The sequence below is a fragment of the Malus sylvestris genome, chromosome 2 (assembly GCF_916048215.2).
Source record: "Malus sylvestris chromosome 2, drMalSylv7.2, whole genome shotgun sequence".
NCBI lineage: Eukaryota > Viridiplantae > Streptophyta > Magnoliopsida > Rosales > Rosaceae > Malus > Malus sylvestris.
The window spans coordinates 2,968,355-2,983,206 of NC_062261.1; the positions used below are offsets into that span (position 1 = coordinate 2,968,355).

General features: G+C 38.5%; 2 protein-coding genes and 1 pseudogene across 15 annotated transcripts in view; 2 read left to right on the plus strand and 1 right to left on the minus strand.

Moving 5' to 3' along the window:
* Positions 1–14,852, plus strand: part of LOC126593524 (disease resistance protein RUN1-like) — a 69,336-nt gene that overhangs the window by 17,670 nt on the left and 36,814 nt on the right. For 4 of the 9 annotated variants that reach the window (XM_050259662.1, XM_050259620.1, XM_050259632.1 and 1 more), the window contains exon 3: positions 4,815–4,974. In XM_050259662.1, coding sequence (XP_050115619.1) covers positions 4,815–4,974 — 160 coding nt within the window. Of the gene's footprint in view, positions 1–4,689; positions 4,975–6,798; positions 7,311–9,275; positions 10,369–10,602; positions 10,870–14,852 lie in introns of those variants that run through there. The other 5 variants (XM_050259638.1, XM_050259674.1, XM_050259686.1 and 2 more) reach the window with 4 other exon arrangements.
* The window catches only part of LOC126593680 (disease resistance protein RPV1-like), an 81,714-nt pseudogene that overhangs the window by 3,249 nt on the left and 63,613 nt on the right, over positions 1–14,852 (plus strand).
* Positions 12,978–14,852, minus strand: part of LOC126593636 (uncharacterized) — a 72,637-nt gene continuing 70,762 nt past the window's right edge. For 5 of the 6 annotated variants that reach the window (XM_050259754.1, XM_050259749.1, XM_050259737.1 and 2 more), the window contains 2 exons: positions 13,443–13,883; positions 12,978–13,337 (listed from right to left, as the gene is read on the minus strand). In XM_050259754.1, the coding sequence (XP_050115711.1) occupies positions 13,167–13,337; positions 13,443–13,808 (537 nt within the window). In that variant the 5' untranslated portion in view covers positions 13,809–13,883 and the 3' untranslated portion in view covers positions 12,978–13,166. Of the gene's footprint in view, positions 13,338–13,442; positions 14,382–14,852 lie in introns of all 6 variants that reach the window. The other variant, XM_050259763.1, reaches the window with a different exon arrangement.

Genomic DNA, 14,852 nt, shown 5'->3' on the forward strand with positions numbered 1-14,852 from the left:
GGCTTTAAGACCACCCATTTTCAAAGCAGCCTGTTTTATCTCGTCCGTAGAAACCGGAGCCGATAATGTAGCATTCATCTCCTCCGTAACCTTAGGAATGACACAGTCAAGGATGCCACCCCAGTCCCTATGTCCCGAGGAAGAGAATAGATCCATAAAGTGCTCATCAAACAGCCTACGAACCTGATCAGGATTATCCACCCACTCCTCGTTATCACTCTTGAGAGTTACCACCTTATTCCTCCTTCTTCTTTGTAAAGTAGACTGGTGAAAGAACTTTGTATTGGCATCCCCTTTCTGTAACCACTGGACCCTTGATTTTTGTTTCCATACACATTCCTCCTGACTCCACAAAGTGTCAACAGCTTTTGATAAATCCTCTATTTCTTGAGAGTTGCTTCTCCAGTCCATTTGAAGCCGTCCCAATTGGCTCATCATCTTCTGAATTTTCCAGCATCTCTGACTAAATTTCCTTCCACTCCACCTAAGAAGCCGAGCGCGGCAGTCACATATTTTTTTGTTCCATCTCTCAACCGAGTTGCCTTCCTGGGGCTGCACCCATACTTGTCTCACAATCTCCTTACAATCTGCCTCGTTTGCCCAGTATGCCTCAAATCGGAATATCTTTTTCCTATTTTCCACCTTCGGTGCATAGTGCACAAGAACAGGGTTATGGTCAGAACCCAACATCGTGCCAATAGAGACCAAACAATTTGGCCAAAGAACCTGCCAATTTTCATTCCCAAGCGCTCTGTCCAATCGTGCCTCCACTAGCTGCCCATTTCGTTTCCCCCGCCAAGTGAATTTAGGGCCATTATAGCCCAAGTCCAAAATCTCTAATTTGCTCATAAACTCCTCTAGATATCTTGTTCGGTTATATCTCACTTCAGCTCCTCCTGATCCCATAGAAATTCATTAAAATCCCCACCACATATCCACGGGGTATCATTCGAACCGAAATTTTGTATCATTCCCCTCCAGAAGTCAACCTTCTCACTGCTGTAAGACGTTCCGTACACCCCTGTAAACCGAAACACACATTGCAAATCTACAATGCTACAGGTCGCATCAATGAAATGTTTCGAAGAGTCCCTCACATTCAACTGAACCGAATAATCCCACCAGAGACTGAGACCTCCAGCCCTGCCAACCGGAGCAACATCAAAACCATTGTTGTACCCCATTCTTCTCCTCACTCATACTATTCTATGATCTTTCATTTTTGTTTCTGAGAGAAAAATCATAGAAGGTCTATGTTCCCTAATTAGCCCATGAAGAGCTCGAACTACCGTGTCCGACCCGAGACCACGGCAGTTCCAGAACAAGTGTATCATGGAGACCGTGCGGCTGTTGAAGGCCAGCCGCCACCACCTCGGGAAGAAGATCCCGTTTGCCTGGACTGTATCCTTCTCTATTCTAGCTTTTTTCATGGATGATTGACCTCCCTCCTTATCTAATCCATCCAACTCACGTTTGTTGTTACTACCAATACCCTGCACCTGGACAGCCTTGACTCCCCCTTCTCCACTGATTTCCATACATCGTTGTAGCTGATAGGGTTGAGGTACAAATTTCTGCATTGTTACAACTCATTCCGATTGAGCAAGATCCTCTTCCTGAATCTCAGCTATCCTGGCAGACGGAGTTCCCAAATGCTCATTTCTTAATTCCATCGGTGTAAAGTCCATCACAAATCGCTGTTTTTCCATAAACCTCCGGCCTTCCATCACCCATTGGGCCGGGTTAAGTCTCAAACCTTCCTCCCATCTTTGAGCTCTATGCCATTTTTTTTTCTCCTTACCTTTACCAAGATGAAGATTTGTGGGGTCAGATCTCCTTCATTCTTTTCAGTATTTGTGCTTATTTCCCCCAAGGATTCCACCCTTCTTTGCTGACTCAAGGACCTTGAGCCCATCCGAGATGCCCCAGCGTGCCTTCTTTCGCCCCCATTAATAGCCATTGGTCTTGGGAAGTCAATGAAATCCTGAACTGGAGCCGCCTTAGTCCATTCTCCATACCCTGCCATTCCCCCCTTAACGGCTTCATAAGAACACTCTATATTGGAATGCCCAATCCTCCCACATTTATAACAGAAATCCTGCAATCTTTCATATCTAAACTCAATCCACGACTCCTTCTCATTTGTCCTGGGGAGCCAGCACCCTGTTGTCAATGGGTTTGAAGTATTAACAGCCACTTTAACTCTTAAAAAACCCTGCGCTTTAGCAGTATCCTCAAGTTCCACAAACTCGCCTATCTTAGCAGCCAGGCGCCTCACATTATCTTCTGAAATAAAGTACAGTGGAACACCCCTAATTTGAATCCAGAACAAAACCTTATACATGTTAATTTCCTCCAAAGCTAGCTCCTGATTCCATCTTTTGACTGAGAAGTTTTGCTTCATGACTACCCACGGGACCTGGTTGAGAATCTTAGTAGCAGTGCTTTCGTCCTGGACAGTGATGATGAAAGTGTTGTTTTTAACCCACTTGACATCGATTTGTCCATACTCCTTCCACGAGGATCTTAGGATATTTCGGATTCCCCATTTGTTTAGATTTTTGTTGACCAATGCCATGCCAACCAGTTTAATTCCTTGCTCCATCATTGATAGATCCATATTTCTTTCCAGGTTAACCACCAGCTCCTCAATTTCCTGCGCTGCCATTTGGTTCCAGTTTTTGTTAACCTTCCCTGACTGCTTTAAGAGAAATATGTAGTAGAGAGACAACTGCGACTCAATCCAATTCCTAGCTCTGTTCTTCGTCTTTCCGGCAATGCGCTTCCCAATTTTTTTAGACAAAATGTAAAGACAACAGTACCAACAACAAAATTTGAGGTTTTGTGACTTACTCTTACAAAGTATCTCGACATTATTACCCCATTTAATGTATGCTGAGTAGTTGATCTGCACAACTGAGATTGTTCGCGTCTGAGGGAATATCTGCCTCCTTTTAATTCCTGGGACTGCCCTCTTGCCTTTAAACCTAAACCCCCATTCTTGTACACTAGATCTGCCATCCTCTTTAATTTTCCTAATACCTTTTTGTGTAATAGATGTCTTTCCGCCTTCTTTGCTATCTGTCCTCCCTGAGCCTAGAGCATTTGACGGAAGGTGGCCCATCACTCTGTAGGAACGGATTCTTCTAGATCTGCAATTAAGAAGGCGCAGAAGGTAGTGAAATTAATTTAAGGTTGAGAGAAAGGGAACTTAAATTGGATCTAGTTCATTGAAAACAAACTGATGGGTAGGTGAGGCAATAAAGCTCGCAAGTGAATGATGGGATCAGAGGGCGACGGAGGGAGGTCAACTTAAAGGAACATTGAAAGGGGATCTGAGGGAAAGGTTAGGAAATTAATAAAAGGGTGGCCAGAAACATGAAAGCAGTAGGTGTGAAAGGTAAAGGAGCAAACCCCCACGGAGGAGGGACTCTCACAGAGGAGAGAAAACGCTCTCACAGAGGAGAGAAAAAATAACACTCACATTTTTTTTTTCTTTCCAAAAGGCAGCTTCTGTTTTTCCATCGTCTCATTATGTGTCGGTAGGGTTTTTTTTAATTTTTTTTTTATTTTTTTCATTGATGTGTCGGTAGGATTACATGAACACTTTGCATCCTAGGGCCTAGACTGAAGGTGCTTTATTTTGAATAAGAATTAATTTAATTATTGATTAACATTTATTAATTTCATATTCTACTCGAATAACATGATTTGTTTAAGGAGATTCTTTAAAAAATAAGACTTTTTATGGAGTCTCTGTCACGTCATGTTCTAAACACAATATTTTATAATGTTGAAATGAAAATTGTCCCAAAAACATGAAGTGACGGAGAGTCCATAAAGAATTCTACTTTGATAGAATCTTCTTATTACTTCTCTTTATTATATAATCATTAGATTATTGAATTTGGTTGAACTTTAGTATAATTCATCTTGAAAGAGTAATATCGAAAATAAAAAATTTAAATTGCAACATTGCAAAATAAAAACATAAAGCGAAAAAATTTAAATGAGAATCTTACTAACATTGATTCGGAATTAATGTAAGAGGAAATATAATAAGGTAGATCTTAACTGTTTCTACTTTCTACCCTCTTATTCTTGAAAAGCAAACATGAGCATTCTTTTCAACGTGAATAAAACATCTTTCAGAGTTTTCTAGAATCTTTTTTATAATCTTTGTCCTTTCATGTTCCTTTCTAATTTCTTCATCTTTTCCTCTCTCTTTCCCTGCATCTTCTCGCCCAGCAGTGTGTTGTTTCTCATGTTTCTACCTAAACATTATTATATCATAAACTTTTGTTTTTGTTGATTGAAGGATCTTGACTTGGGTCACTGGGTTTATATATTTCAGTATCATCGGCTCGGCAACACAAACAAAACCATTGTCATTTTTTCAGTCGTAATCTGAACCCGCTGCAGCGCCATAACGGTGGATATCGCCATGACAGCCCACAGTGCCTCCTCTTCATCATCCTCCTCAAAACTCTGGAAGTACGACGTGTTCTTGAGCTTTAGAGGCGAAGACACACGCAAGGGCTTCACGGACCATCTCCACACAGCATTGGAAGAAAAGGGCTACAAGGCCTTTATTGATAAGGACGATCTGAAAAGAGGGGAAGAAATAAAATCCGAACTGTTGCGGGCCATCGAAGAGTCGAGGATTTCTATCATTATATTCTCAAAAAGGTACGCGGATTCTAGTTGGTGTCTCGACGAGCTGGTGAAGATCATGGAGTGCAAATCCGAACTGGAGCAACATGTTTTGCCAATATTCTATGATGTTGAAGCTTCAGACATCAGGAAGCAGGAAGGTAGTTTAGCCCCATTGTTTCAAAAGCACGAAGAGGACATCCGTAAAGAAGAAGATGACAAAAAAGGGGAAGCCAAGAGAGAAAGGTTGGAGCAATGGAGAGAGGCTCTTACTGAAGCTGCAAACTTGTCTGGTTACGATCTTAAAAACACTGAGAACGGGTAACTATTTATTTTAGTCAACTTTAATTATTTAACTGAAAAATTTAGCTTTCCCCCATAGAACTCCTTTTTCTTTGCCTTTACCCATCATTTATATTTTTCCAGACTGCACGTCATATTTGTGTCTCTTCCCCTCCACTTAACTCTAAAATTAACACTGTTAATTATTATATGTAAATAATTAAAAAAAACAAGGAATTGAAGTAAATAAACACGAACACCCGACAACCACACCCAAACACCGAAAACCCATCCTCTATCGCATTATTACCTTCCCCTTCACTTTCACTTTCACTTTCACACGTTCATTTTCCTTTCTCTCCTCTTCATCCTTTCTATCGCTCTCCTCACACTCACTCCCTTCACCGTCGTCGTCAAAGCCCATGATTGCCGGCTTCAAATCGCGGCGAAGGGTCGAGATGAGCGGCTGCGATTGAAGGTCGATTTGCTGCCATATCTGCTCGGCATCGAATCCGTCGATCAAGACCTGATGTAACAGCGATTTGGGAGTGATTAGCGCTCGGGACTACTTGTGCTGTGTATTAATATATTTTTTTGTTGAAAAGGAGATGAAAAACGGAAGGGGGTTAGGGTTTGGGGTCTCTCAGTGAGAAAGTCGTAGAGAGAGATGGTTGAGAGAGGGTTTATTAATTTGGGCATGATTAGGAACAAGGTAAATGCTTTAGTTTTTTTAATTAGTTATGTGTATATATATATTAAATACTATTAATCTATTAATAAAATCTTATTTATCAATTAAAACTTCATATTATTATTCTAATCCTCTCATTAAAATAGTACAAAAACGGAATATATGAGCAACTTACAGCCTGGTAAACATAACACACCTTACTTAAGAGTTAAAAATTAGATGCAAATGGCCCTTTACATAGTGATGAAAATGAGTTAAGCTCTTACGTGACATCCTGTCGATGATTAATCTAACATCTAATTTAACAAAATCTATCGTATGACAAAAAAAAAGTTAGAAATTAGACTAAAAAAATTAAGTTGTTTAAGCTCACGTCTCCCACGTCAACCCATTCCCCTTCTTCCAAGTTCCAGCCCAATTTTATTTCTATTTTTTTCATAATTTTTTTATTGCTAGTTTATTGTGAGACTAAGCTCACTTCATTTCCTATAGTGTAGATAATATCGTTTGTTAAAAAAAATGACAAATATTTTTGTAAAAAGTAATACATGAATTTAATGACAAAGTTTTATTTAAAAAAAAAGTGACAAAAATATTTTTATAACAATTAATGGACAAATTTAATTACACATGTATAACTTGTTTTGAACAAACAATATTATCTACACTAAATGAGAGGTGTATGCTTAGTCTCACAATGAATTAGTAATAATGTGATTCAAATTTGCCTTTGACGAGAATCAAACTTAAGATATGTCACTTACAAGTGAAGAAGAATATCACTAGATTGTAATACTAAATGACTGATAGTAGTTAACAATATTAACTTTAAAATTAAGTGAAATGACACATGTAAAAAAAAAAAAAAGGTAAAGAGACATGCAACAAGGGACAGCAAACCCTGGTCTTTGACTGCTCTTTAACTAGAAAAATTCATTACATTTGCTTTATATGACTTAGATTACATAATTTTGTAGTCCTAAAGCTCCTTATTATGTCATGATACACTTAGTTATGACTTAGATTGTTGTAAATTCCTTAAGAATTAAATTTTCATGTTAATTTAACGTGCATGAGCAGGCGAAAATTTTAAACTAGATATTCAAAGTTGTATGATAATAATTTACTTATTGGTGCTAGGTATAAATTATTGCACGTGATAATACTCTATAGGCTCGTTTTGTGGGTCGGATGGGGATAGGCTGTCAACCATTAAAATGGACTCAAGTCCATTGCCGGGTGTTTGATGCGAATAATGAGCATTAGGGATGATGGGATTCCAATTTTGGTTACAAGTCCAGAAAAGGGCTGGTTTCATAACCTGTCCATTAACATGGGTTATGAGTCCAATATCGTCTTCCTCTCTTCTCCCCGTCGACATCAACATTTTTTTTTTTCCTTTTTTCCGTGGTCGTCGTCATCATCGTCATCAGAAGGCTCTCTCTCTCCACAGATCCGGTCGTACAAGGTGGGGTTGGTCGTCGCGAGCAGCAGCAGAGCCGTGGAATCATCGGGAGCAGCGGCGTGGGGTCGTCGTAAGCACAAACCCAACATTCCAGAAACGACCTTTCTCTGATGACTCTTCTACCACCGTCGATTACGATGACAATTACTGCGATCCCCACCTTGATTGATCCGCTTGTGCTTCTTCAATGGTCTTGTCCCTCGCCTCCTCCCCTGTCCAGTAATTTTCTGCTATCCTTTTTGTTTTATTTGTTTCCGTTCTGGAATGTTGGGTTTAGTGGGTGGGGTCGACCGTTCTGTGTTTTCTTTGCACATCTACTTTTCAACCCAATCCTAATCTAGTTGGGATAGTCTACACCAAACAGTAGATGGCTAGACCAACCCATCCCATCCAATCCTAACCTAACCGCTCAACCAAACGTGCCCTATAGGTATACAACACCATCTCCAACCAACCGAAGTATCTTTCAAGAAATTAATATTTTAATAAACAATGCATGATCATATTTCTTAGATCATATTCAATTGAAGGGTCCAGAGGGCTAGAGGGTCGAAAATAGCCTGAAAATCGTTTTCAATCGAGAGCTAGGTCATAGGGCTCTTGGACCCAAGGAATCTGAAAGGGCCAAAGTGTTGGCCACATTTTTTGCTTACAACTGTCGGATATAACCGACAGAAATAAGAGCAATAGTGTCGGTTATAACCGACACGAATAGGAGGGAAAATTTTGAATATAATGGCTAGCTGATGTCAACTAGCCGTTATTTTTTATTTTTTATTTTTAACAAAAATTTTTTAAATTGTTTTTTAAAATTCTATTTTTTTCCTATAACTTCTTAAGCCATTAACATGAAACAACATTAAACAATATGAAACAACATTAAATAACATTAAAATTAAATAATAAATTATGTTTGGCCCTATGGCCCTTTGTCCCTCGGTTGGAGACGGCTTTTTGTGACAGGGCTAAAACAAGCCCTATGACCCTTTGACCCTTAGTTGAAGATGGAAGCAAATATGACCATGTACTGTTCATTAAAATATTAATTTCTTGAAGAATCAGAGGGCTAAAACGAGTCATCTGGCAAACCTTCAGTTGGAGATGGCCTTACCATCTCCAACCGAGGGTCAAATGATTATAGGGTCAAACATAATTTATTATTTAAATTTACAAAGTACAACAACTTAAATTTAAAAACAACTTATATTTAAAAAATACAACTTAAATGTAAAAACAACAAATTAAATTTAAAAACTACAACTTAAATTTATAGAAAATAATGAGAATTTTTCAATATTTTTTTTTTAATTTTGGCCGAAAAAATGTTGTTTAAGTTTTATGTTATTAAATGTTTTTTTATGTTGTATAATTTTTATGTTGTTTAATGTTATTTAATGTTGTTTCATATTATTTAATGTTGTTTCATGTTACTTAATTTAATCTAATATTGTTTAATGGCTTAGGACGTTATAAGAAAAAAAAAAACATTTTAAAAAATTTGTAAAAACAAAAAATTAAAAAATAACGGCTGGCTGGCTCATTTGGGTCGGTCGGTTGGCCCTTTGGCCTTTTTTGTTCAGTGGGGCCCACAAGCCCTTTGGCCTAGCCCTCGATTGGAGACGGTTTTCTGACTATTTTCAATCCTCTGACCCTCTGTACTCTTCGGTGGGAGATGGTCTAACTTGCCTATACTATCTAAGTGAATATGCAATATATAGGTAAATAACTCAAAAAACAAATTGTACAATTACAATAAGTCCACAATGCCTCAAATTTAAAAAGGTAAATTAGTGACTATGCAATCTAATTAAATTAGTGAGAATATGTGTATGTACACACACACACACACAATATACAGTCTTGCAGATTATGAGAAGCTTAAAATGCATAGATTATTGTTATTGAACACGCAATACAATATTTAAAACACACAAAGAAAATAATTAGCTTTTATTGTCTAGATTGTGTAGGTTATCTAATGGCGTAAGAACAAATTTGATAATAGGTGTTACTGGTATAAGTTGTAAATAATTTGTAATAATGTCACTTATTTGTCTACGTGACAACTTATGTCATAATAGGTCACTTCTTGATGTATTTCTTCTAATTAGTTAGTTCTTGCAAATAGTAAGTCACTACAAGTCTGCACCGCCATTTATATTTTCTTATGAATTGTGTTTTCAGGCATGAAGCAAAACTTATTAAGAAAATTATTTATGAGAATCTTTGGAAATGGCTCCCTAGAACAAAAAATTTACATGTGGCCAAGTTCCCAGTTGGAATCAATTCTCGTGTTCAAGAAATTATCACTTACCTTTCAAGTGGTGAAGGAAATAAGGTTCTCATGGTTGGAATTTGGGGGATGGGTGGATTGGGTAAAACAACAGCTGCCAAAGCCATTTATAACCAAATTCATCGTGAGTTTGAATTCAAAAGTTTCCTTGCCGACGTTAGCGACACTACAAGTAAACATGGCCTGGTTCATTTGCAAAAAAAACTTAGTTTTGACATCATGGATCAAGAGATTAAAATAAGCACTGTTGATGAAGGTATCTGTCAAATAAAAGAGCAATTTTCACATAGAAGGGTACTTGTCATCATGGACAACATAGATGGAGCGGAACAACTCAATGCAATAGCTGGAAATCACAAGTGGTTTGGTCCAGGAAGTAGAATTATCATAACGACACGAGATAAACATCTACTACTAAAAGTGGACAAAGTATATCCGGCTCAGATATTGAATAAAGGAGAAGCTCTGGAACTCTTTAGTTGGCATGCATTTGGAAATAGACGGCCTAACGAAGGATATTTTCAACTTTCAGAAAAAGTTGTTTCTTATTGTGGAGGTTTGCCACTAGCCCTTGAAGTTTTAGGTTCTTTTTTGTGTGAAAGACCCCCAAAAGTGTGGAATAGTCAATTGGAGAAATTGGAAAGAACTCCCGATGGAAAAATAATAAAACCACTAAGAATGAGCTTTGATGGGCTAGATGATACGGAGAAGGCTACATTTCTTAACATATCTTGTTTCTTTATTGGAGAGAACGAGGACTGTGTCGCAAAATTGTTAGATGTATGTGGATTTTCTGCAACAGTAGGAATCAACATCCTCAGTGAACGATGCCTTGTAACCGTTGAAGACAACAAATTGAATATGCATGATTTGCTTCGAGAAATGGCCAGAGTAATTATTTCTGAAAAATCTCCTGGTGACCCTGGAAAATGGAGCAGGTTGTGGAATCGTGAAGATGTTACCAATGTATTGACGTATAAATCTGTAAGTACATTCCCAATAAAATTTTGGATTTTTGCATCGTACAAGAAAAGCATATGTCTATTATACTTTAAACAACATTCATGTGTAAATATATGTGATTGCGCAAGGAAAGCTCAATTAGCCAACAATAGTACTTGCATATATATTCACCGTACGTGATTTTTGCCTAATAAATAATAATACATGTAAACATATGCAATTCCTTTCTTACGCAATATAACCTTTTGTTAACAGGGAACTGAAGAAGTTGAAGGACTTGCTCTACATTTGCCTTGTGGTTTCAGTACAGAAGCATTTGCCAATATGAAGAAACTGAGATTGCTCCGGCTCTACAACGTAGAGCTTAATGGAGAATACAAACATCTTCCCAAAGAGTTAATATGGTTGTGTTGGTTTGGATGCCCTTTAAAGTCCATACCAGATGACTTTTTTAATCAAGATAAACTAGTTGTTTTAGAGATGCGTCGGAGCAAACTGGTACAAGTTTGGGAGGGTTCCAAGGTACAATGAATTACACCTGATGATGTTCTGTTTCTATTTGTTTTTTGGATTTTTTTATTTTTTTATAACATCTTCATTTCGGATATTAATTTCAATTTTCTTTTGATTTTCTGCAACAGTCGCTACATAACTTGAAAACCCTTGATCTCAGCTATTCCCATTCCTTACAGAAATCACCAAATTTTTCGCAAGTCCCAAATCTTGAAGAGTTGATATTGAAAGCGTGTTCTAGTTTGTCCGAGATTCACCCCTCCATTGGTCATCTTAAAAGACTTTCTTTGGTGAACCTTGAGCGGTGTCGCATTCTTATTTCTCTTCCAAGAGATTTCTATAAGTCGAAATCTGTTGAGACTCTTCTTCTTAATGGATGTTGGAAATTCATAGAACTGCATGAGGATATAGGGGAGATGATATCACTGAGAACACTTAAAGCAGATGGAACAGGCATAAGAGAAGTACCACCTTCCCTAGTAAGATTGAAGAATCTCACTAGTTTATCCGTTGACCGCATCAGCGTAAAGCTCAAAGGAGAATACAATCCCAAAGAGTTAATATGGGTGAGCTGGGAAGGATGCCGTTTAAAGTCCATACCAGATGACTTTTTTAATCAACCAAGACTAGTTGTTTTAGAGATGAAGTTTAGCCATCTAGTACAAGTTTGGAAGGGTTCCAAGGTACAATGAATTACATCTGATGATGTTCTGTTTCTATTCGTTTTTTGGATTTCTTCTCTTTTTTTTTATAACATATTCATTTCGGATATTAATTTCAATTTTCTTTTGATTTTCTGCAACAGTCGCTACATAACTTGAAAACCCTTGATCTCCACTATTCATATTCCTTACAGAAATCACCGGACTTTTCACAAGTCCCAAATCTTGAAGAGTTGATATTGGACGGCTGTTTTAGTTTGTCCGAGATTCACCCCTCCATTGGTCATCTTAAAAGACTTTCTTTGGTGAACCTCACAGGTTGCGACAATCTTATTTCTCTTCCAAGGGATTTCTATAAATTGAAATCTGTTGAGACTCTTCTTCTTAATTACTGTTCAAAATTCATAGAAGTGCATGAGGATATAGGGGAGATGATATCACTGAGAACACTTGAAGCACATTATACATCCATAAGGCAAGTACCACCTTCCATAGTAGGATTGAAGAATCTCACATGTTTATCCCTATCAGGTGTGGAAAGTATTCATTTGCCACATTCGTTACACGGCTTAAACTCTTTAAGGGAATTAGATCTCTCATGTTGCGGATTAGCTGATAATGAAATCCCTAAGGATCTTGGGAGTCTAATTTCTTTACAAGTTTTGGATCTTTCATGGAATGATTTTCATATTCTACCCAGTCTCAGTGGTCTTTCAAAGCTTGAAACTCTGCGGTTAGATAAATGCTCTAACCTTCGTACAATCCCTGATATACCACCAAATGTGAAAGTTCAGCATGAGTAATATCCTGAGGTCGATGCGTGCAATGTTATGTAGGCAGAGAAGATTGGGAAGAGCTACTATATGAAGACTATCTTTTCAAGCTTTTACTTTGGAGTTTGACGTTCTTTGGGGCTCTTGAAGCAGATTCTACAGCCATAAGACAAGTACCACCTTCCATAGTAGGATTGAAGAATCTCACTTTTATCTCTGAGTACTGTGCCTGGTCATTTGCCCAAATTACCTGATGATGCAATCCCTAAGGATCTTGGAGGGAATGATGTTCATACCCTACCCAGCCACAGTGGCCTTTCAAAGGTTGGAGGGAATGGATGCATGTATCTTCATACAATCCGTGATTTACCAAGAAGTTTGAAATTTTTGTATGCCGTTGATTGTCCTGCATTGGAAACAATGCCCAATTTTTCGGAAATGTCAAATATGAGAGAACTGGAAGGGAAGCAAGTGATTCTCCCAAACTAACTTGAGGCTCCACGCTTGGATAAGTTATTAAACCCCATGACATGGACTGATATGAAAAGGTTTACCAATCTCACAGCTGATTTTGGCAAGAACATCATATAGGTATCTCTCTCCCTCCTCCCCCTCTCTCCCCAAAGTTCTAATTGCCTTCCTATTGTGCATATGCAGATTCCTATGGTTTTCCAAAACGTAGTTGTTTTTAATTTTGAAGATATATTGCATTCAGAAACATTTCAATACTACAAGAACCGATATAAAATGCATCCAATGATCCAAGAAATAGCACTCGAATTCGCAGAAATACAAATGCACCAACGTTTTCTTGTCAAATGCACGTTCTCATTTTACGAGTGTAACCATACTTAATATTCAACACTGGACATTACATAATCAAGTTCTTGTAATTCAAGAAGGCCATACCTCGAGATACAAAGGCATCTGTTTCTTCTTCCTTAGGGTTTTCGTCTGCAAGACCAGCTTTGATTGGGGAAGCTTCACTTTTATAGTCCATAATAATTCTCTTCTCACTTTCTTCACTCACAACATTTTTGGTCTGCATAAGAACATTACTACGTTTAGCTTCCTAAAGTTACATTTGTAAGGTGAAAAAAAAAAAGCAGAAATTTTCTAAAACGATTTTGAGACAAGGAAGACTTACAACTGATTTAGTTACTTTAGGATCTTTGGCTGGATTTTCCTTCTTTAAGTGATTTCTTTTCCGCTCAGTTGAGTTACATGCTACATTTCTGAGATGAGCGTTTCGAGATTGTGATTGTTGCTGTAATTTGTTGCCGAGATATTGACTTGAAACAGTCTTCTCACCTTCCTCAAACTGTTTCTTCAGAGCGGCCTGCAAAGGTCTCGACGGGTGCTCTTCGATTCCCATGAGCTTGGCAATCAGACTCGGCCCTTTTCCCGCCTTTTGCGAAGCAGCTGTTGTTGCTGCAACGGCGGAGTCACTGGTGGTATGAAACATAGAACTCTGGGTTGAGCTGGTGGAGGGAGTATCCAAGCACGAATCCATATATCGAAAATAGTTTACCCTTTTCGACAGATTATTTTCCACCAGTTTCTGCCTCACAAGGCTGTCTCTGATCACCTTCTTAAGCTCTCGATTTCCATTCCTCAAAAACCATCAGCAGAACGCCTTTGTTTTTCAAATTCCGTCACAGAATTGTGTTTTTTTGTTCAAGTGAGACGTACTCTGAAGCTTCCTGTGCAACTTGCTAAGCATGACAAGAGAACCCTCCCGATCAAGAGCTCCTTCCAAGTAGTCTTTCACAATGTCCTTCGACTGCTGCCCTTCTAACCTCATCTCTTTCGACCAGGAATCAATTGTGCGGTTTAGCTTCTGAGATCCTCTGGACACTTTGACACATTTATATCTTTCTCTGGTGAGTTCCTAATAACCGAAGTCACCTTTTGGATCTTATCAACCTTCTTGTCAATTGCCTCCTTTCTATGTGGTTTGAGATCTTATCAGCTTTTGGATTTCCTGCTTATGTGTAAGGCACAGGTTGACTTGGAGTGATTCCAAATTTAGTCACCTTCGCTGTGATGCCTGAATTTATCTAATTGCTCTATTGGGGTGATTTAACTCCGCCTATGTAAGTTTATCTTACATGGCCGGTCCCAAGCCCGGATAAAGGAGGAGGGGGAGGGCGTCAGGTAGTCGACAGCCGGCACTCCATGATCACGTCGAATCCTTATGAAAATGAATCCATAACAAAATCGCGCTAAAGCTAGGGCGTCACCCGTAAGTGGCGCGCTGTGTGGCCCGAGCACAGTGATAAGTGAGCAAGGGTCGCTGTATCTCCATCGGCACCCGGATGCAGTGTTAAATGAGTAAGGGGGCCATAGAAACTTCTTTTCGAACGACTCCACTCAAAGTTGTTTGGGAGCATATGCTCCTATCAACTTTACACGGGACACACAAAAGAAGTACTTTGATCCTATTAGACGGGGGAGGGTGAAGAAGCTAAGACAGAAGGGTAGAGTTCAAGAGAGCAAAATGCGTTTAGGAACGTGGAATATAGAAACCTTAACGGGAAAATCTATGGAAGTAGTG